At 45.2% G+C, this 21,567-nt stretch overlaps 1 protein-coding gene across 14 annotated transcripts in view; it reads left to right on the top strand.

Annotated features, from left to right (window-relative positions):
- kcnma1a (potassium large conductance calcium-activated channel, subfamily M, alpha member 1a) overlaps positions 1–21,567 on the top strand; it is a 1,094,159-nt gene that overhangs the window by 610,971 nt on the left and 461,621 nt on the right. For all 14 annotated transcript variants that reach the window (XM_085970505.1, XM_085970490.1, XM_085970491.1 and 11 more), the window contains exons 4-5: positions 14,308–14,401; positions 20,146–20,257. In XM_085970505.1, the coding sequence (XP_085826631.1) occupies positions 14,308–14,401; positions 20,146–20,257 (206 nt within the window). The remainder of the gene's footprint in view (positions 1–14,307; positions 14,402–20,145; positions 20,258–21,567) is intronic.

Genomic DNA, 21,567 nt, shown 5'->3' with positions numbered 1-21,567 from the left:
ATCCCCTCTCATTCTTCTAAATTCCAGCGAGTACAAGCCCAATTGACCCAATCTCTCTTCATACGTCAATTGATGGCACGGAAACCTCCACTTGTTCTAGTAGGGCGCGTTCCTCAGTGACTCAGCAGTTGGGAATCCTCTTCATTTGGGCAGGTGCGCAGATATTTCTGACTTGCTGCATCGGCCTTTTTTGAATGACCCAGTTATTGTATCCTGGACCCTATTGACATGATTCTATTACAACTTTGCAATTTTGAAAATCCTCAATATCTGTTTCTTGAATAGGTTTTTCAGTTTAAAAGATTATAGCCTTCTCATTATATTTCATTTTAAAATTTTGAATATGCAGGCAATTATTTCTGAAAATTCTAAATGTTTTGCAGTAGGTAAATAAATGGCCTCACAATGTTAAAACTGGTTTAAGAAGGGCAGGCTCCTGCTTTGTAATGCTGTGTGGGTGTTTAGCACTTTTATATTTTCAAGGAATGTTCTCACATTGATGTAATCCCATCACCAAGACCATTTGACAGGTCTGCTCTGGTTTTACAGGCTCTTCCTGAAGCATCCAGCACTGCCGTGCAGCTATGCGCTCCTGTGGGACCGTAATTAACCTTGAGGCTGAGTGTTCTGATGTCTTGTGTCACAATGACACTGCTCATTTCCCCATGACACAGCAAGGCAGTGAATGGAGCTCCTCAACTTTCAGTTTCCCTCACTCTCTGCTACAGTTTTACCTACACAGAGTTATGGGCCCATATTTTCTGATGCCTACGCGCAGTGTACACACCCGTAGGGACATTGGAAATGCCGGTTTCAGGCATGCGTAACATCAGGCAATGTAATTTTAACTGATTTTAAAAATCTGATGGTTTTTAAAAAATGTATTTAATGTTTTGGCGTGTTTTTGGAGTGATCTCCATTCATACTTTTGACGGGTCTATCTGTCAAAAGTATGAAGGGAGATTCCCTTCTCCTTTTGGCTGGCCTGGCCCACATAATCCCAGGGCGCTTGCGAACCGCCTGCACCCCGGGATACGTGGGCCTTGCGCATTTCGACTGTGGAGAGACTCAGCATCGGAAATGTCCGCACCTCGGGAGCCCTCGGGTAAGTACGTAGATTTTTTTCCAGAAATTACGGGCACCAGTTTACTGCTAATTTCACAACTTTGATGTGTTCAGGGGGAGGAGGTTTAATCACACTGTGGGTTAGGCTGCCTCTGCAATCACATTGAGAGTTTCAATGGGTTGCTGAATGGTTCTCCTTTCTCTGCAGCATCCAATATTTTTGAAAAGTGTTTACCATTGATATGGATACTACCGGGAATCCATTCTACAGGTACATTAAATATTACTCTGTGAGGTACTTCTTTAAATTCTTCACTAATCTTCCTATGGCTTGTATCCCGGATATTAATGGTAGTCATATAGATAACTTCCTTGCACAACTTGTTCCAACTTATTTAATAAGGTGGAACAGCCAATTGGGTTACTGATGGTTTGATGCTGGGGATCACACATTGCATAGCCAGCTGATTCTATTCATATACCAGAAAGTTTTGGACTATGTCCCAACATGACTACCTTGTTGAAAAATAACAACAGCCACATTTGTCCCATTGGGAGAAATCTTTAGTTTGCATCTCAGCAGCTTTCACCCATGCAGAGAATCACCTCATGCTGTTGGTCTGCAGTTTTAAAAAATTCTTTCCTGGGTGTGGGCGTCGCTGGCAAGGCCGGCATTTATTGCCCATCCTTAATTGCCCTTGAGAAGGTGGTGGTGAGCCGCCGCCTTGAACCACTGCAGTCCGTGTGGTGAAGGTGCTCCCACAGTGCTGTTAGGGAGGGAGTTCCAGGACTTTGACCCAGCGACGATGAAGGATCGGTGATATACTTCTAAGTCAGGATGGTGTGTGACTTGGAGGGGAACCTGCAGGTGGTGGTGTTCCCATGCGCCTGCTGCCCTTGTCCTTCTAGGTGGAAGAGGTTGCGGGTTTGGGAGGTGCTGCTGAAGAAGCCTTGGCGAGTTGCTGCAGTGCATCTTGTAGATGGTACACACTGCAGCCACGGTGCGCCGGTGGTGGAGGGAGTGGATGTTTAAGGTAGTGGATGGGGTGCCAATCAAGCAGGCTACTTTGTCCTGGATGGTGTTGAGCTTCTTGAGTGTTGTTGGAGCTGCACTCATCCAAGCAAGTGGAGAGTATTCCATCACACTCCTGACTTGTGCCTTGTAGATGGTGAAAAGGCTTTGGGGAGTCAGGAGGTGAGACACTCGCCACAGAATACCCAGCCTCTGATATGCTCTTGTAGCCACAGTATTTATGTGGCTGGTACAGTTAAGTTTCTGGTCAATGCTGACCCCCAGGATGTTGATGGTGGGGGATTCGGCGATGGTAATGCTGTTGAATGTCAAGGGGCGGTGGTTAGACTCTCGCTTGCTGGAGATAGTCACTGCCTGGCACTTGTGTGGCAAGAATGTTATTTGCCACTTATCAGCTCAAGCCTGAATGTCATCCAGGTCTTGCTGCATGCGGGCATGGGCTGCTTCATTATCTGTGGAGTTGCGAATGGAACTAAACACTGTGCAATCATCAGCGAACATCCCCACTCCTGACCTTATGATGGAGGGAATGTCATTGATGAAGCAGCTGAAGATGGTTGGGCCTAGGACACTGCCCTGGGGAACTCCTGCAGCAATGTTCTGGGGCTGAGATGATTGACCACCAACAACTACAACCATCTTCCTTTGTGCTAGATATGACTCCAGCCAGTGTCGAGTTTGCCCCCTGATTCCCATTGACTTCAATTTTACTAGGGATCCTTGATGCCACACTCGGTCAAATGCTGCCTTGATGTCAAGGGCGGTAACTCGCACCTCACCTCTGGAATTCAGCTCTTTTGTCCATGTTTGTGCGAAGGCTGTAATGAGGTCTGGAGCCGAGTGGTCCTGGCAGAACCCAAACTGGGCATCGGTGAGCAGGTTATTGGTGAGTAAGTGCCGATTGATAGCACTGTCGACAACACCTTCCATCACTTTGCTGATGATTGAGAGTAGACTTATGGGGTGGTAATTGGCTGGATTGGATTTGTCCTGCTTTTTGTGGACAGGACATACCTGGGCAGTTTTCCACATTGTCGGGTAGATGCCAGTGTTGTAGCTGTACTGGAACAGCTTGGCTAGAGGCACAGCTAGTTCTGGAGCACAAGTCTTCAGCACGACAGCCGGGATGTTATCAGGGCCCATAGCCTTTGTTGTATCCAGTGCACTCAGCCGTTTCTTGATATCACGTGGAGTGAATCGAATTGGCTGAAGACTGGCTTCTGTGATGGTGGGGATGTCAGGAGGAGGCCGATATGGATCATCCACTCGGCACTTCTGGCGGAAAATGGTTGCAAACGCTTCATCTTTGTCTTTTGCACTCGCGTGCTGGGCTCCACCATCATTGAGGATGGGGATATTCATGGAGCCTCCTCCTCCCGTTAGTTGTTTAATCGTCCACCACCATTCACGACTGCAGATCTTTGATCTGATCCATTGATTGTGGGATCGCTTAGCTCTGTCTTTAGCATGCTGCTTCCACTATTTAGCATGCATGTCCTGTGTTGTAGCTTCCCCAGGTTGGCACCTCATTTTTAGGTACGCTCTTCTGCACTCCTCATTGAAGCAGGGTTGGTCCCCTGGCTTGATGGTAATAGTAGAGTGAGGGATATGCCAGGCCATGAGGTCACAGATTGTGGTGAATACAATTCTGCTGCTGCTGATGGCCCACAGCACTTCATGAATGCCCAGTTTTGAGCTGCTAGATCTGTTCTGAATCCCATTTAGCATGGTGATAGTGCCACACAACATGATGGAGAGTGTCCTCAATGTGAAGATGAGATTTCGTCTCCACAATGACTGTGCGGTGGTCACTGCTATCAATGGACAGATGCATCTGCGACAGGTAGATTGGTGAGGACGAGGTCAAGTAGGTTTTTCCCTCATGTTGGTTCTCTCAGCTATGCCTTCAGGACTCGGCCAGTAGTGGTGCTACTGAGCCACTCTTGGTGATGGACATTGAAGTCCCCCACCCAGAGTACATTCTGTGCCCTTGCTACATCAGCAGGAGGTTTCCTTGCCCATGTTTGGCTTCATGGGGTCCAGAGTTAATTTTGAGGACTCCCTGGAGCTACTCCCTCCCAACTGTATACCCCTGTGCCGCCACCTCTGGTGGGTCTGTCCTGCTAATGACATATGCAGGGATGGTGATGGAGGCTGGCTTTGACAGAAGCTGTAAGGTATGACTATGTCAGGCTGTTGCTTGACTAGTCTGTGGGATAGCTCTCCCAATTTTGGCACAAGTCCTCAGATGTTAGTGAGGAGGACTTTACAGGGTCGATTGGGCTGGGTGTGCCGTTGTTGTGTCCGAAGCCGGTGCCGGGTTTTTTATTATTGTTTTTCCTAGTGGTTGTGTATAACTGAGTGTCTTGCTGGGCCATTTCAGAGGGCAGTTAAGAGTCAACCACATTGCTGTGGGTCTGGAATCACATATAGGCCAGACCGGGTAAGGACAGCAGATTTCCTTCCCTAAAGGACATTAGTGAACCAAATGGGTTTTTAATGACAATCCGATAGTTTCATGGTCACCATTATTAATACTAGCTTTTTAATTCCAGATTTATTTAATTTACTGAATTTAAATTCCCCAGCTGCCATGGTGGGGTTTGTACCCACACCTCTTGATCACTAGTCCAGGACTCTGGATTACTAGTCCAGTAACATAACCACTATGCTACCGTTGCCTTAGTGCCTGATTACCTTTCATTTTCTTCAGTGAGTCTGTGCTTTTCTAGTTTCAAAAGCCAAGGCTCTAAATGTCATCACTGAACATGGTTTGGGCCAGCTTGGCTCTCTTTCTTCTTTCCTCCATTCAGTCGATGTGAAGTATTTTGAACTTTTGAAGGCACCTCTTCTTGATGGTGAGATCACAGTGCTTGCGGCCTGAAGCTGCCTGTAATCCAAATTGCATGGTTGGCAAATTTCTAAAAATAGCGACATGGTCTAAGTCTAAATTCATCCACTTTTGGCAGTTCTACCAGAGTTTTTAGTATCCTTGGCTGTGTCGTTCCCATTTTGCAAGAATTCTCTTCCCTTTAAAGTTAGCTTTGCTGGTGTCCCTCTTTTTGTGCATTACTTTCATATCTTCACTATCCATCTCTTGGGCTGAAGGAGTCTGCTGATTTAATTATTGTCTCTCAGGAGTCTCACGGGGTGTTGGTACTCCAGCGTGCTGTATTTGGTAGCACACGGATTCGTGCAGGGACCAGCTGCATTCCCACAGGCACTGAATGAGGGAAAGTCATCCCAAGCATATCAAGAGTGACTCTGACAGCAGCCTGGGAGCATGTTCGCTTCTCGCCCTTGTGGCCTTCTCAAGATCAAGGGAAAGAGAAGTAAAATAATGTAAAGTTCAACTCTTATCTCTCTGACCTGCCAACAGCGTTGTTGCATCCCTAGTATGTGATGACCTAGATCCTTTCATACAATTGAGCAAACTGGGGTATTCTGCGTAGAATCTACAGCACAGAAACAGGCCATTCGGCCCAACTGATCTATGCCGGTGTTTATGCTCCACACGAGTCTCCTCCCACCCCAATTCATCTACCCCTACCCTTCTATTCTTTTCTCCCTCATGTACTTATCCACCTTCCCCTTAAAGGCATCTATGTTATTTACTTGAATCTTGAGGAAACATCCGCTCTCTTTATTTGTTAGCACTTTTTCTCACCTTTCCTTGGCAGTCAGCAGACGATCCAAGGAGAGGTGGTAGCTCAGCCATGGCCAGTACTGACCTCATCCAGTGGCCACACAATGTGCTTCCAGCAGGGTCTCTGGCTAACAAGCAGAAGTGGGAACCCTGGCCAATTTACTTCCCACCCTAATCCTGGAAGAGTGAAGCTAACTGCAACACCTCTATCGAGGCCCTCAGCTACCTCAACATAAGGTAGAAATCGAACCTGGCACATTCCTGGTCTGTACAGCTCAGCTACTCACCAGATAAGTTTGTGGAGCCATAGGGGGAGCTACACCTTCCTATGTTTGTGACCTTGTGACCTTGTGTCATTTATTCTGATTCAGGCTTGGGTGTGGCCTACTCTTTGTAGGCCAGGCACTGCAAAGAGGAGAAAAGTAACCAGAAAGTTAAAAGAAGCTTATACTTGCACGTTCTCAAGGAAAGTGTAAAAGGGCTGCCTGATGGAAGGATGGATATTTTTAGAGACGTATTTTATTTCAGGTTAGTGGTTGACTCGGTTTTACTGTGAGGGGAGTGGGGGAGAGTAGATTCAGTGTTCAACATCTCCACATCATCGTCCATCATTTTTGAGTGCAATTGCACTCTGGAAATCGACTTCAGGCGAATATAAAGACCCCTTGCAGTGGGTGCAGCACCGACTCACCAGAAAGATACTGAGGCTAATAGGGTTACATTCTGAGGACAGGTTGCATAAACTTAGTTTCATAGATTCATAGAATGGTTACAGCACGAAAAGAGGCCATTTGGCCCATCGAACCCGTGCCGGCTCTCTGCAACTTTCTCAAGTTGCCCTGCCACCTTATCCAACTCCCCTTTTTTAAAGCAGTGATTGAGTTTGCCTCCATCACCCTTTCAGGCACTGCATTCCAGATCCTAACCACTCGCTGAATAAAAAAAGTTTTTTCTTATGTCGCCTTTGGTTCTTTTGCCAATCACCTTAAATCTGTGTCCTCTGGTTCTCAACCCTTCTGTCAATGGGAACAGCCTCTCTCTGTCTTCTCTGTCTAGACCCCTCATAATTTTGAACACCTCTATCAAATCTCCTCTCAATCTTCTCTGCTCCAAGGAGAACAACCCCAGCTTCTCCAGTCTATCAACGTAACTGAAGTCCCTCATCCCTGGAATCATTCTCATAAATCTTTTCTGCACCCTCTCTAAGGCCTTTATAACCTTCCTAAAGTGCGGTGCCCAGAATTGGACACAATACTCCAGTTGAGGCTGAAGCAGTGTTTTATACAGGTTCATCATAATTTCCACACTTTTGTACTCTACACCTCTACTCATGAAGCGCAGGGTCCTGTAAGCTTTTTTAACTACTTTCTCAACCTGCCCTGTCACCTTCAACGATTTGTGCACATATACCCCCAGGTCTCTCTATTCATGCACCCACTTTAGGATTGTACCCTTTAGTTTATATTTTCTCTCCTCATTTTTTCTACCAAAATGTATCAGTTCATACTTTTCTACATGAAATTTCATCTGCCACGTGTCCGCCCATTCCACCAGCCTGTCTATGTCTTCTTGAAGTCTATCACTATCCTCCTCACTGTTCACTATACTTCCAAGTTTTGTGTCATCTGCAAATTTTTTAATTGTGCCCTGTACACCCACGTCCAAGTCATTAATATATATCAAGAAAAGCAGTGGTCCTAGAACCAACCCCTGGAGAACCCCACTGTATATCTTCCTCCAGTCCAAAAAACAACCGTTCATGCACTACTCTCTGTTTCCTGTCACTTAGCCAATTTCATATCCATGCTGCCGCTGTCCCTTTTATTCCATGGGCTTCAACTTTGCTGGCAAGCCTATTACGTGGCACTTTGTCGAACGCCTTTTGGAAATCCAAGTACACCACGTCAACCACATTGCCCTCATCAACCCTCTCTGTTACCTCATCAAAAAACTCTATCAAGTTGGTTAAACACGATTTGCCTTTAACAAATCCGTGCTGGCTTTCCTTAATTAATCCACAATGTCCAAGTGACTGTTAATTTTGTCCCTGATTATTGCTTCCCCACTACCGAGGTAAACTGACCGGCCTATAGTTGCTGGGTTTATCTTTACACCCTTTTTTGAACATTGACTATAGAAGATTGAGGGATGATCCACTCGAGGTATTTAAAATGATAAGGGGATTCCATAGAGTAGATACAAATAAATTATTTCTTCTGGTGGGAGAAATCCAGAATATGGAGGCATAATCTTAAAATTAGAGCTAGGCCGTTTTAGGAGTGAAATCAGGAAGCATTTCTTCACACAAAGGGTAGTAGAAATCTGGAGCTCTCTTTCCCAAAAGGCTGTGGATGCTGGGTCAACTGAAACGTTCATGACTGAGATTAATAGATTTTTGTTAGGTGAGGGTAACAAGGGATATGGAGCAAAACAGGCAACTGGGGTTGAGGTGCAGATCAGCCATGATCTAATTGAAGACCAGAACAGGTTCGAGGGGCTGAATTTGCCTACTCCTGTTTCTGTGTTCCTATGTTCCACATATGGAGCAGGCACTCGTAAGTAGCAAGTAAACTACGAGAGGCTGGTGCATTTGAACTTCATTTCTTACCTAGCAAACTGGGGCACACTAGAGTAAGGGGGAAAAATTGGGTATCGCCCATTTTGGGGCGCTAATTTCAGCCAGGTGCAAAGTTTAGCGCCCGCCGCTAATTATCGCCTCCGACTGCAAAATTCGCCTCTATCGCTCCTGGAAGTGATTTCAGCGCTAACTCAGACGCTACACACCTCTCTTAAGGTGCAAACGTCAGGGAGCGAGGCGCTACCTCAGAGCGCTACCGAAGCTCAGGCGATATCAGTTATCATGGAAGCCAGACAGACTGGCGCCGTCCAGTTCTTAAAGGGGAGGGGCCATCTTGCTGGCCAGCCACACCCTGCTCATTGCAGCCTTGAACCTTGGCCTGGAGAGACCTCAAAAACAATTGTGTTGGAAGCACTAATGGATAGGCCCAGGGAAAAAGGTCGGCACTTAGGAACCTCAAAAGTGTTGCTGAGGGCTAAAACTCCTTAGGACAGCATTAAATCTTTCCAGACGTGTCTCTCCCTCTCAACCTGCGTGTACCAAAGATTCTGCCGACAAGAAAAGGCAGAAGCGCCCGCCTTTAAATAGCGCTCCCACAGCCCCTTCCCGACTTGACAACGTTCTCCTCTACCTGTCGTTCCTAGCGGCAGGTGCTAAGGCAGGGGGCGCGACTCAATATGCGGTCCGGGGCGTTGCACGCTCGACTGATGTCACGATCTGCGGACGCAGGAGATCGCGGCGGTAGTGTTTAGCGCCACCACAAAACGACTGGTCAATTTTGCGAGTGGCGCTAAACTCGCTGCGCTCGGGTGCTAAGTTCCTAGCGCCCCGTTAACGCCCCCCAGAGGCGCTAACGGGAGGCTCTAACCAACCAAATTTTTCCCCCTAAGCCTCTTAGAATTGGTTTTTGTGACAGCGTTTTGGCATTACTTTTGCTGGTTGCTCAGTTTACCTGAACACCCTTATAATTTGGACGGCTTCTTTGGAGCCTACTTCACCTTTCACTTCTAAGAAAATGCAACTCTTTCACTGTCGGCCCCTAACTTTAGCTCTCACCTCCTCCCTCACAACAAATTGCAGCTCCAGTCAATTACAGTGAAATGCTTGCACCGAAACCTCCTCGTGTTCGACAGTGGTTACATTAACATCCCTCTGAGTTGAGTTCTTTTTACTATGTTGATGGCTGACTCTGACTTTGTCCCTTTCCGCATGCATTTTTATCTAAAATCACTAAAAAATGCACAGAAACGTAAATCTTTGTTTAGCTTTGGCTTAGGTCTTATCAATCATGTAACTGAAGCAATAAAAGCATTCAGTAAATACTTTAAGATCATGTCTTATGTACTTATATCAATATAAATTATTATTGGGGAAGAATAAATTATTATTGGGTCGGCCATTTAGGACTGAGATGAGGATTTGAGTATAAGAGTAAAGAAGTCTTACTGCAATTATATAGGCCCCTGGTGAGACCACACCTGGAGTATTGTGGACAGTTTTGGTCTCCTTACCTAAGGAAGGATATACTTGCCATAGAGGGAGTGCAACGAAGGTTCACCAGACTGGTTCCTGGGATGGGGGGATTGTCCTATGAGGAGAGATTGAGTAGACTAAGCCTATATTCTCTAGAGTTTAGAAGAATGATAGGTAATCTCATTGAAACATACAAAATTCTTACAAGGCTCGACAGGGTAGATGCAGGGAGGATGTTTCCCCTGGCTGGGGAGTCTAGAACCAGTGGTCACAGTCTCAAAATAAGGGGTCGGCCATTTAGGACTGAGATGCGGAGAAATTCCTTCACTCAGAGGGTGGTGAATCTTTGGAATTCTCTACCCCAGAGGGTTATGCAGGCTCAGTCGTTGAGTATATTCAAGACACAGATCGATAGATTTTTGAATATTAAGGTAATCAAGGGATATGGGGATAGTTCGGGAAGGTGGAGATGAGGTAGAAGATCAGCCATCATCTTATTGAATGGCGGAGCAGGCTTGAAGGGCCAGATGGCCTACTCCTGCTCCTATTTCTTATGGATTCAAGATTGCCCTATTACATCTGAGAAACAGGCCGCAGGGGCAATCACATTCGGTACTTTGGACCATTCCTAATGCTTTTACCTTCACAACGCAGAAAGTTATTTCCTGATGTACTGTGATGCCAAGTTACTGATTTGATTGCTACCTCTATGCTACCAGCTGTTTTCATTGAGCTGATGCAGTCATATAGTACAGGCTCAGAAGAACCGTAATTGTATTTATCTTCTGTGCTCTGCTGCAACCTGTTCTCCTGTTTTCAGTGTCTAGTCTCGAGGCTGCCGTAATAGTCCAGAGACTCCTGTGAGCAAATGAACACAAATCTGTCTCTCTTGCTGTAGTCCTCAGGAGTGCCGTTGAACCTTTAGAACCCCATCAGTGAACACACCCACTTTTCAGAATTAAAAATACATGACTGACTTAACATATCTTTAGCACAGTTTGTTTTAAAGAGATTTTAAGGGAGCTGTTCGTCCAGAGTGTCAGTGCAGATGTGTTACTGATACAATTGGAGAGCTGAGAGAAGCTGCAAATTTTTCTATTATTCAAAAACTAGTTATGCTGCGTTTCTAGTTATGCCCTCATCCATGCCTTTGTTACCTCTAGACTTGACTATTCCAACGCACTCCTGGCTGGCCTCCCGCATTCCACCCTACGTAAACTTGAGGTCATCCAAAACTCGGCTGCCTGTGTCCTAACTCGCACCAAGTCCCGGTCGCCCATCACCCCTGTGCTCGCTGACCTACATTGGCTCCCGGTTAAGCAGCGCCTCGATTTCAAAATTCTCATCCTTGTTTTCAAATCCCTCCATGGCCTCGCCCCTCCCTATCTCTGTAATCTTCTTCAGCCCCACAACCCCCCGAGATATCTGCACTCCTCTAATTCTGCCCTCTTGAGTATCCCTGATTATAATCGCTCAACCTTTGGTGGCCGTGCCTTCTGTTGCCTGGGCCCTAAGCTCTGGAATTCCCTGCCTAAACCTCTCCGCCTCGCTACCTCTCTTTCCTCCTTTAAGACGCTCCTTAAAACCTACCTCTTCGACCAAGCTTTTGGTCACCTGCCCTCATTTATCCTTGTATGGCTCGGTGTCAAATTTTTTCATCTTCTAATACTCCTGTGAAGCGCCTTGGGACGTTTTACTACGTTAAAGGTGCTATATAAATACAAGTTGTTGTTGCGTTTAGATCGCGATCATATGAGAACGTGCTGTTTACAGATTGCACTGAGCAGCTTGTGAGGTTCTAGTTATGCTGCAGCATTTATATCAAGTATGTATTTCTATAACCTCAGTATTCTGTTGTAAATGAACCGGCTTTGAAAATGTCAAAATCAGTTTTAGTGATTTTAAATAATTGTATTTTGCACCTCAAAGCCACGTATTCCAACCTGTGAGACATTGCAGCTTTACGTATCCGCTTGTCTAAAACGGTCGATCAGTATTAGTGAGCGCACTCGGATCATTCCTCCGCTCCGTGGCAGCCTCTGTGCACTAGGAGCAGAGGTTATTCGATTCCATATTGCCACTAGGGCCTGTGGATGTAACTATTCTCATGGCACTATTTACACATTGTTGGAGGCTCACAACATTCGTGCTGAACTCTTGGACGCAGAATCCACAGCTCCAAAAACAAACCCTCCCTCCAAAGCTTGTGTAGCGTGCCTCTCCTTCTCCTCTCCCCTTTCCTCCTCACACAGTAGGCCCTCAACTGATGGACATCGTGAAAATTTCAACAATAAATGGAACTGGCTGAACAGAATGTATATTTTCTATGTATCACTCGACAATTGTTAAAACCAGGTCCATTTTACAGTTCCAAGTTCTTGCCTACAACATTTTTGCTTTCTCTCCATCTTGATTCCTTCCCATGCAACAATCACAACTTCAGTGACTTTTCCACTCTTGTTCCTGTCTTACCCAAGACTAAAGCAGCTTCATGGACCTCCTATTCTTCAGCAGAATTACTTAGCTCCGCTCCACCCTCCGACACGTCACCATTGAGTGCAATGTCTCGAAAACATTTATCGGCGATAATATACCAAAACGGAACTTCAGTGGAGGCAGCGGTCACTCTCCAGTTTATCACACTTTGTTATGGGTGCAAGGCAATCTTTACATGCCGTGTGCTTCTGAACTGCAGCCTGAGACCAACAGGCACATTGCAATCTGCACAGTTCCATGACCAAACAGCAACTAAACTCTGATTGGACAACAGTTCTATTTTGGTAGCTTAAAGGGATATTGCTCCGCCTGGGGAGAATGCTAGTTTGACAATTAGAGGGAATAATACTGATGTTTGTATTATCAGCTGACTTGCTATGAGCAATAGCATGGGAGATCTGCTGGTAAAATATCTAAAAGTACCTCAGCGCTTACGGATAACATGTTGCAGGCGTCATACTTTGTTACAGTTGCAAAACGATCTTGAAACGCTGGGCGCTTCTCAGCCTCAACCTGAAATTGACTGACATTCCAATGTGCCAAGCTCCCTGACCAAAGAACAACTAAATTCTGAGTGACCTCAAGCTATATTTACTTTTAGCAATTACTGGCTTTCCGTTTACAGGCCAGGTTTAACACAGATCCACCTGAGCAGTAGATGAATGTGCCATGGTCTATTGGTGTAATACTCCCATTGTACGGCAGTGTATGATTCGCATGAGCAATGCCACGGGAGTTCCGGCAGTACCTATAAAACTCCCCTATGAGTAGGAAGTGAGATGGATTCAGGAGAAAAAAAATTGCTAATTTTGAAAATCTAAACTAAAAATGGAAGAAGTTGGAAATATAAAGCAGCTTGAGCAGCACTGGGGAGGAGAAAGGATCAGTTAATATTTTGGCTTGAGTCCTTCGTCAGAGCTGTGCATTGCTGGGTATTTTCAGCATTTTCTATTTCTTAACACACCCAACTTTGGTGTTTAATTCATGTCTTCCCATATAAAGCTGCTGTGTGCACCTAAAACAGGCATAACTTAAGTCGATTACAGCGAAATGCTTGCACCGAAACTTCCTCCTGTCACAGAAAGCAACTAAAAGACTGAAAATATTTCGCATTTTTAGAATTTGATTACAAAACATTTTTAGAATGGTGGAATTCTGTTCAGCTAAAACATTACTTTAATTTTTTTGTTCCGACAACAACTTGGACGTGCGTTCAAACGACTGTGCCAGTTTGCATGCGCAGCCTTGGGTTGAATACTTTTTAAACCATTGCATTAGTTTGAAGAGCCCTCGAACATGATTTACTGGCCTGTAACCCGTGTACAGGCGGGCAGATAACAAATGTTTCTGGAGAGTAAAGTTTAGGGGGTGTTGTAATTATCATTTTGTTTTGTATAAATTGCATGTGTTAAAATACACATTTTGTCAATACTGGTGCCTGATACTGATACACAAGAAGAGATTCTATATCTTAGCATTTGCTCTGGCTGCTTCTCATATAGAGAAAAATAATCCTGCATGAATTTAGTAACCCTTAGAGCACTGCTATTGCACATACTATTTCTGTAAAGATTTAGTATATTGGTGTTTTGAGGCACTCCACATTAAGTGTGCACTATAGTGAACTGATGGGTTTGCCATGCTTGTGAAATAGATTTAGTGCATTTTGGTCATTTTTAAAATGAGTTTTAAACATTCAGTCCTTTAAGGTTTAATCAAGGACCAACAAAATTCCGATTGATATCTGCTTTGTACTCTCTTTATTTTTGCATGTTCCTTCTTTTACAGCAAATCCCATATATTCCTGATGCATTTTTTTGGTATTCCCCAATATCGGACGCTCTCTCCTCATGTATGTGTAATATTAAAACAGTTTACACGGAAATTTACAGCGATAAAGCCTGTTGCTATTTAGGAGTGTAAATGAGGACTGAAGATGTTTCATTGTGGCTTATATTTTCTGTGTATCGTTTTGTTTCGATTCGCAATAAATCTTTCTTTCCTGTGTTTTACTAGCCCAATAGAATCCTGTCAGAATTTCTACGATGATTTCACGTTGCAGATTGATATGGCATTCAACGTATTCTTCCTACTCTACTTTGGACTGCGGGTGAGAACTAATTTAATAGACTTAAGTTGTATTTGGAATGTAATCGTATGAATGACGACCAGGCAGCAATGTTCCCGCTAAGGTGCGGGCGGCCGCACAGTAACCCGAAAGGGCCCGCTCACCGGATTTTATGTTGTAAATACCGTGCGCATAAGAACATAAGAAATAGGAGCAGGAGTCGGCCATTCGGCCCCTCGAGCCTGCTCCGCCATTCAATAAGATCATGGCTGATCTTCGACCTCAACTCCACTTTCCCGCCCGCTCCCCATAACCCTTGACTCCTCTGTAGCTCAAATATCTGTCAATCTCCGCTTTGAATATATTCACTAACTCCGCCTCCACAGCTCTCTGGGGAAGAGAATTCCAAAGATTCACGACCCTCTGAGAGAAGAAATTCCTCCTCATCTCCGTCTTAAATGGGCGACCCCTTATTCTGAAACTGTGCCCCCTAGTTCTAGATACCCCCATGGAGGGGAAACATCCTCCCTGTCAAGCCCCCTCAGAATCTTACATGTTTCAATAAGATCACCTCTCATTCTTCTAAACTCCAATGAGCATAGGCTCAACCTGCTCAACCTTTCCTCATAAGACAACCCCTTCATCTCAGGAATCAACCTCGTGAACCTTCTCTGCACTTCCTCCAATGCAAATATTAAATAAGGAAACTAAAACTCAATGCAGTACTCCAGGTGTGGTCTCACCAATGCTCTGTACAGTTGTAGCAAGACTTTCCTACTTTTATACTCCATCTCCCTTCTGCATGTGTGGAAATTTAAAGGGACCGCGCATTAAAAGAAACAGGCCGCGTGGAACAAAGCACAGCTTACAGGGTACATTGCTAGGCAGGATTTAGTTTTAAACAGAGCAGTTTAGGGAATATTTTGTTTCCAACTTATTGCCAAAGTTGTCAGGTTCATCCAGTCTTTCTACACGATGAAGTGTATAGTTGGATATTTATGTATATAATATAGATCAGTAAAACTCTTGAGCCTTCCTGTTTGTCATGCCTATTTCCTGTTGTCATGATTTTGTGACACTGAGTTATCATAGAGTCATAACGGCACAGAAGGAGGCCATTCGGCCCATCGAGTCCGTGCCAGCTCTCTCTAGAGCAATCCAGGCAGTCCCATTGCCCCCGCTCTGTCCCCGTAGCCCTGCAAGTTTATTTCCCTCAAGTGCCTATCCAGTCTCCCCTTGAAAACATGGAGTGTCTCCGCTTCCACCACTTCCGTCGGCAGCGAGTTCCAGGTCCTCGCCACTTGCTGCGTAAAAAAGTTTTTTCCTCATATCAGTTGAAGTATAACAGTAACGCCTGCTTCTGATAGGTAATGCTGTAGCACCTGTTATTCAGTCCTCCCAGCACTGGGGGTGCTGTGGTGGGAGTTGTCCAGATTTTCCCACCATTTCGACCCATTGCAACAAAGACAGCTAAAATACAGACTAGTTCCTCCAAGTAACCCCGACCAAGGCCTGAGGAAATTAGCCATTATATTATATGTACATGCACATTTCTGTAGCATGCCTTAGAAAGAGTCATGTCCTCTTTGTTTCAGCAACACTTCTCCAGTAACTGGAAGTACCTTCTAATTAACCCCAGGATGTATCTAAGAGCAATTAGCCTCCAATTGGTCTCAGGTTGTGATTATGTTCATCATTAGGGTGTTATGGCCTTGAGGTGATGGGCCAGTTTACCCACAGATTCCTCTTAACAGCAGAATATACTGTGTGTAACATGGATATAATGTTCCCGTCCTTAGAGCCAGTCCTCTGACCTTGGTGTGAGCAATGCCACAGGAGATCTGCTTGTGTTTCAATATTAAGAAGCCTCTCATGACATCACAGCTTTCTTGTGAGAGGCAGGTTCCCTTTATATAAGGAGTAATCAGGGAGAAAAACATTCCAAGACAACTAAATACTCGTTGGTCCAGTTGCTCCAGGATCATGGCATTGGATTCCTGACTTGCAAGGCTCAAGTTGAATCCCGGTAGTCGGTAGCCCGTGTTTCCCAAGAAGGTGTTGTGTTAACAGCTGGCTCTGTGAGGGAGGGAAGGCTGGCTCGAAGGTCCCTACTCGCACATGGCTATGAACAGGAAGTGACACTAATGGTGACTGTCCTGCTGTCCGTTCCAAGGTGCTCAGGGTGGGTATGAAGAGCTAAGGTGTCAGAGGTGGATAACCCAGACCATCTCAAACAGATAGTATCATAGAAATTCACAGCACAGAAGGAGGCCATTCGGCCCATCATGCCTGCGCTGGCCGAAAAAGAGCTATCTAGCCTAATCCCACTTTCCAGATCAGTGTAACATTTTAACAGATTTACAGCCTGTAGCCATTACAGGTTTGTTACTGCAGCAGTGCCTGAATTTCCACATCGCACCCACTCCTGCCAAATCACTTTCCAACCTTGTCTCCCAGTGTTGGGAATGACTCTCTGGTTGTTTTGTGCCTGCTTGCTTTTTCGAATTGGATAAATACTTGCAGGGCTGTGGGGAAAAGAGCAGGGGGCGTGGGGCGAGTTGGATAGCTCTTTTCAAAAAGCACAGGCACGATGGGCCGAATGGCTTCCTTCTGGTGCTGCGTGATTGTACGACTCAGTTTGAGCTAAACCCGCAGGATTGGCCCTCATTTTCCTTTCGGGAGGATCCCCGTTCATTCCACCCAGCCTGGGGGGATGGGATTTTACGGTGACACTCTCCTCCACAGCCGCCATCCGTGGCGGTCGATATTTGGGTGACAGAAGCAGTGCGGTGGGATAGTTTTCCCAACCCATTGAGATGGAACGTTTCGCTGCCGCAGCCTGCCTTAATTTAGGGGGTCGGCCGGGCCTTTTGAAGCCCAATGAGGTTCAATCAGTTTCAAAGCCTGCCTGGGAGTCGAATCCCCTGCAAGCAGAGCCAAAGAGCCCAGCACATTGGACATTTGAGGGTTTGTCTTCCAATATGCCAAAAGAGGAAACATAGAAACATAGAAGATAGGAGCAGGAGTAGGCCATTCGGCCCCTCGAGCCTGCTCCGCCATTCAATGCGATCATGGCTGATCATCCAAATTCGGTACCCGGTCCCTGCCTTTTCCCCATATCTCGTGATCCCTATAGAAACATAGGAGTGCAGCATCAGAGGGTTTAGGCAGTGGGACGGGAGCATGCATCAGGTTCTTGTGGTATCTCATATCAGATTCACTCTAAATTGTACAGCATTGCATTAGAATCTTCGAGACATTCCTTTAATGTGATCTCTGTGCTGCGGTCCTCACAACCTGTGCTGTTAATGAAATCAGGTCATCTGAGGTTCCGTCTCTGCTTTACTTTTTGGTTTCAATTGCAAATGCATAATTACTTGGGGATTTTTTATTTTAGGAATGGATTAAAAAAAAAAATCCCAGTTTAAAATTCAAAATTATACCTTGTCACATATTTCTTTTCTAAATGAACTGTGTAATGTCCAGGCCATGACATCAAGCCCTTCCTTTCTTCATATTCCTTTCAGAATTTGAATATGATTGAGTTCATAAATAAAGGACGACCTTGCACATCATTTGCATGTGTAGTGAATCTTGTTACAAATCCTACACACACAGGTCATCAGGTTTGATCTGAGCTGAATTTGCGTGTTAACATTTGCTATCTTTAGGGCAGGCACAATGTTATTCTGATGTCCCCTTTTGTTTTCCGCTTACCAAAAAAAAGTCACATTCTAATTGAAGCGCGTGCTTTATTCCATGTAGTACAGTGGTTAGACGCTTGTTTCACAGCCTGCGGACAGGCTGGAGTCAAGGGGCCTGCTTGAAGTTTGAGTCAGCCTGGTGCGGATGAGTTCCATTGGTTGTGGGCCAGGCTGCTCGGTGGATTTAATTCATTCCAGCCGTGGGATAACTGATCATGTGCATCTTGCCCTTTGGCGGATTTATCCTGTCGGCTGAACACACAGTGGTACTGGTGCTGAAGCTGTGCAGATGTCTGCAGCCCCATTCGTTTGGAAGCTGTGTGGAGGTTTTAGCAGCAAAACGTGCATCAAAACTCCAAGCGACGCATGAGATATGCGTGGGTGCATTGGTGATAAATAGCCACTTTTAACACATAACCGGCCTTCATATAAAACTGACGCGTATAGATACAACCAGGAGGATTTCAGAGAGATTATATATACCTGAAATATTTTTTTTTAAGTTTTATTATTGACTGCTCAGCATTGAAAGAAAGAAAGGCAGAAACCATGTTGAGTAAATGCTTGACAGAAAGCCACGTGCAGAAAGTGGCAACCTGTTTGTTAGTCACGTTAAAGAAAATGTCAAGGCTGCCATTTAAAATAATGCAAGAGCAGTCTGATTAATAAGAGATTCCCTTTGTAACCCCACAAGGAGACGCTCCCAAGGGATGACTTTTCAGAGTTATTCCGTTACAAAGTTAAATTTAATATCAGAAACAAGCGCATACAGCCATTTTACCACAAGTCTGGAAGTGTATTTACCTTCCCCGCCTCCCTTGCAGTTGCGTGTGAAAATGGGTGAAGACTATCTTTAGCTTAAGGTATCCACCAGGGAACATAGGAACAGGTGTAGGCCATTCAACCCTTTGAGCCTGTTCCGCCATTCCAACCATGGGATAACTGATGGCTGATCTGTATCTTAACTCCATCTACCCGCCTTGGTTCCATAACCCTTAATACGAACCCTTACACCCTTAATATCCTTGCCTAATAAAAATGTAATCAATCCCTATTCTCGGGAACAGAAAGTCAATTTAGAAAAGAGTGCCAGGAAGCAGAAGGGACTTTTATATTCCATTGTCTTAAGATAATGTATAATATTGAAAAGAGCGTAGCATAGAAAATGAACAGCACCCGTAAATATATTCCGTATGGGATGAAACACCGTCTCGTTGCAGAGTGAAACATGTGCTTCCTATGCTGGAGTTCAGGGTGGGGAAAATTCCCTCTTTGAGAAGGATATTCTGGTTCTGTATGGGGTCTGTTGAGGTTCTCTGTAAAACTCTTTTGCACAGTTGCCACAGGGTAGTTCAGTGGTGGGAACTGTTTTGTGAACTTACTGCAGGCCTCCTGCCCTGGCATTGCATTGATTTTCCACAAAATTCTCATCCTTGCTAAGGGAAGGATCGCAGCTGGAAATTCAAAATGCAAAATCACCGTCTATAAGTTCTGTAGCCTGACAAGCTCAGCAAGTTAAAATAAAGCTGGGTTACTTTAAAAAAAAACTTCCATCACAATTGAATGACGGTAGCCCAGTACCACCATGCACTGCCCATTGACTGGGACCTCCAGGTTCAACTCCCAGCATTGGCTGAATGTTGCACCAAAGCTTGAATGGGCAGTTGCTGATTTTTGCCCCAACATGCTCAGTGTGAAAGAAGTGATAGAAAACTGTGTATCTGACGGCGTGCAGCTAAAACTAAGGAGGGTTCCGACATCCACCTCTCCAACAGGCAGCTGGGGAAGTGTTCCAGCTGTGCATGAATTCCGTTCTCCAGATCTCGCGTTGAGAAGTTGCATGCTCCGAGTTTAGGCAGCTAAGACCTTGAAGAATTTTCACATCTGGCAACACTGTTCCCAAGGGCCCAGCAATTCGCACCTCGTCCCATCATTATATCGATCTGAATATTATTAAAATGTCTCACTGTAATAACTTCAATATGTAAAGTTTCTTCATGTTTTGACAATCTCTGCTAAAACTGAACGAGCCCTGTCGCGAGAGGGGATATTGAAATGACGATGCCCTCATTTCTCTTCCAGTTTATTGCAGCAAACGATAAACTGTGGTTCTGGTTGGAAGTGAATTCTGTGGTGGATTTCTTCACCGTCCCTCCTGTCTTTGTGTCCGTGTATTTGAGCAGAAGCTGGCTGGGTAAGTTCCACGTTCTTCATCCCCGTCAACTCACAGATGCTAATTATTATGAGACGACCTGTGTCAAAGAATGTTCATATTTGTGCTGGGGTGGTTCGGATCTTGAATAATCTTTTCATACATTAGCACTAAGCGTGCATTTGTACCGACGCTAACCTTGGAGGAGCGTAAGTTGGGGCCCAAGACCTAGACTGACTCGAAAGTGAGCCTGCGTCCTCCAGGGAGTCTTACTCACCTTGGTTGAGGTATCGGGTTGGGCTCCGACTCCAGGTTCAGTACTTACGCCATAGCTGCAGTTTCAGTGTGAACCCAAATACTTTTTTTTTTGTGCAGATGAAGTGTGAATGCACCCAAAGTCTCATTGATTGTTGTACAGCTAACAGCTGCATTCCTCTGGGAGGCCGTGCGGATTTGCTTTAATACGGTGTCTAAAAATTGGGCAGACATGATTTGTAGGGCGTGCAGGAATTGAGAAGTAGAGCCTGACCTTGTGCGCATCAAGCAATGACTGAAAAGCTGTGATAACAGAAATTTTATTCAAGCAGAAAGGGTTCAAATATTACAGCTTTTGTCACCACCAGCTAAGCATGAAAATACTTCAGGCCAGACCCGCTGCTAAAATAATGGCAGCAAAAATGGTCACTTAAAATGAATCTCTTCTGTATTCCTCATTTGCAGGCTGGTATAATTATGACTTTAATGAAAGAGCTTGATGAGCTGTGAATGATTTGCTTTAGTGCTGGTCTGCTAATCAGCCTTCGTTGACCTTGGTAACTCCCTTTGAAGTTGTATCGTTTAGACAGATGCTACATGTTGCGTAATGTTCATTTGCAGTTTTACACCATCCGATCTGTAGTAAAGCAGCTGGCTGTCTCTGCGATAATTGATAGGTAGAAGCATAGGCACAACCACTTGGCGAGGGGGCGTGAAGGAAGCCTGCCCCCTCCCCCCCCCCCCCCCCCCCCGGCCAAAGCTTTGTGGCAAGGGTTGTGTCTCCCTCTTCCCCCATCTCCAGGTTCTGGAATGGCCGCTGATGTCCTACTCCTCAGCTCTTTATGGGGCGTTGGTATGAGGGAGTTACAGGCTGTTTAGTAGCCCTGTGAAATATAAGTGGGGGGGGGGCAGGAGCTAGCGGTGCGTTTAGGGACCGCTGCAAGTTATGAAGAACTGCTGCATACTGTGCATCAACAATGTATCGTGTGTCAATAAATCTGATTCAGGAGCTGTCGTGACAGTGTTGAGAGTTCAGATGACATGCAGTAAGTTTATGAGCTTGTAGAGCTCATCTGGGTCTTGAGATTCTTTTGCTG

Source organism: Somniosus microcephalus, chromosome 29, assembly GCF_052327205.1.
Source record: "Somniosus microcephalus isolate GS21.2 chromosome 29, FLI_Smic_1.0, whole genome shotgun sequence".
Classification (NCBI taxonomy): domain Eukaryota; kingdom Metazoa; phylum Chordata; class Chondrichthyes; order Squaliformes; family Somniosidae; genus Somniosus; species Somniosus microcephalus.
The sequence above is the reverse complement of the archived record's forward strand: the minus strand, read 5'-3'. Positions and strand labels throughout refer to the sequence as shown.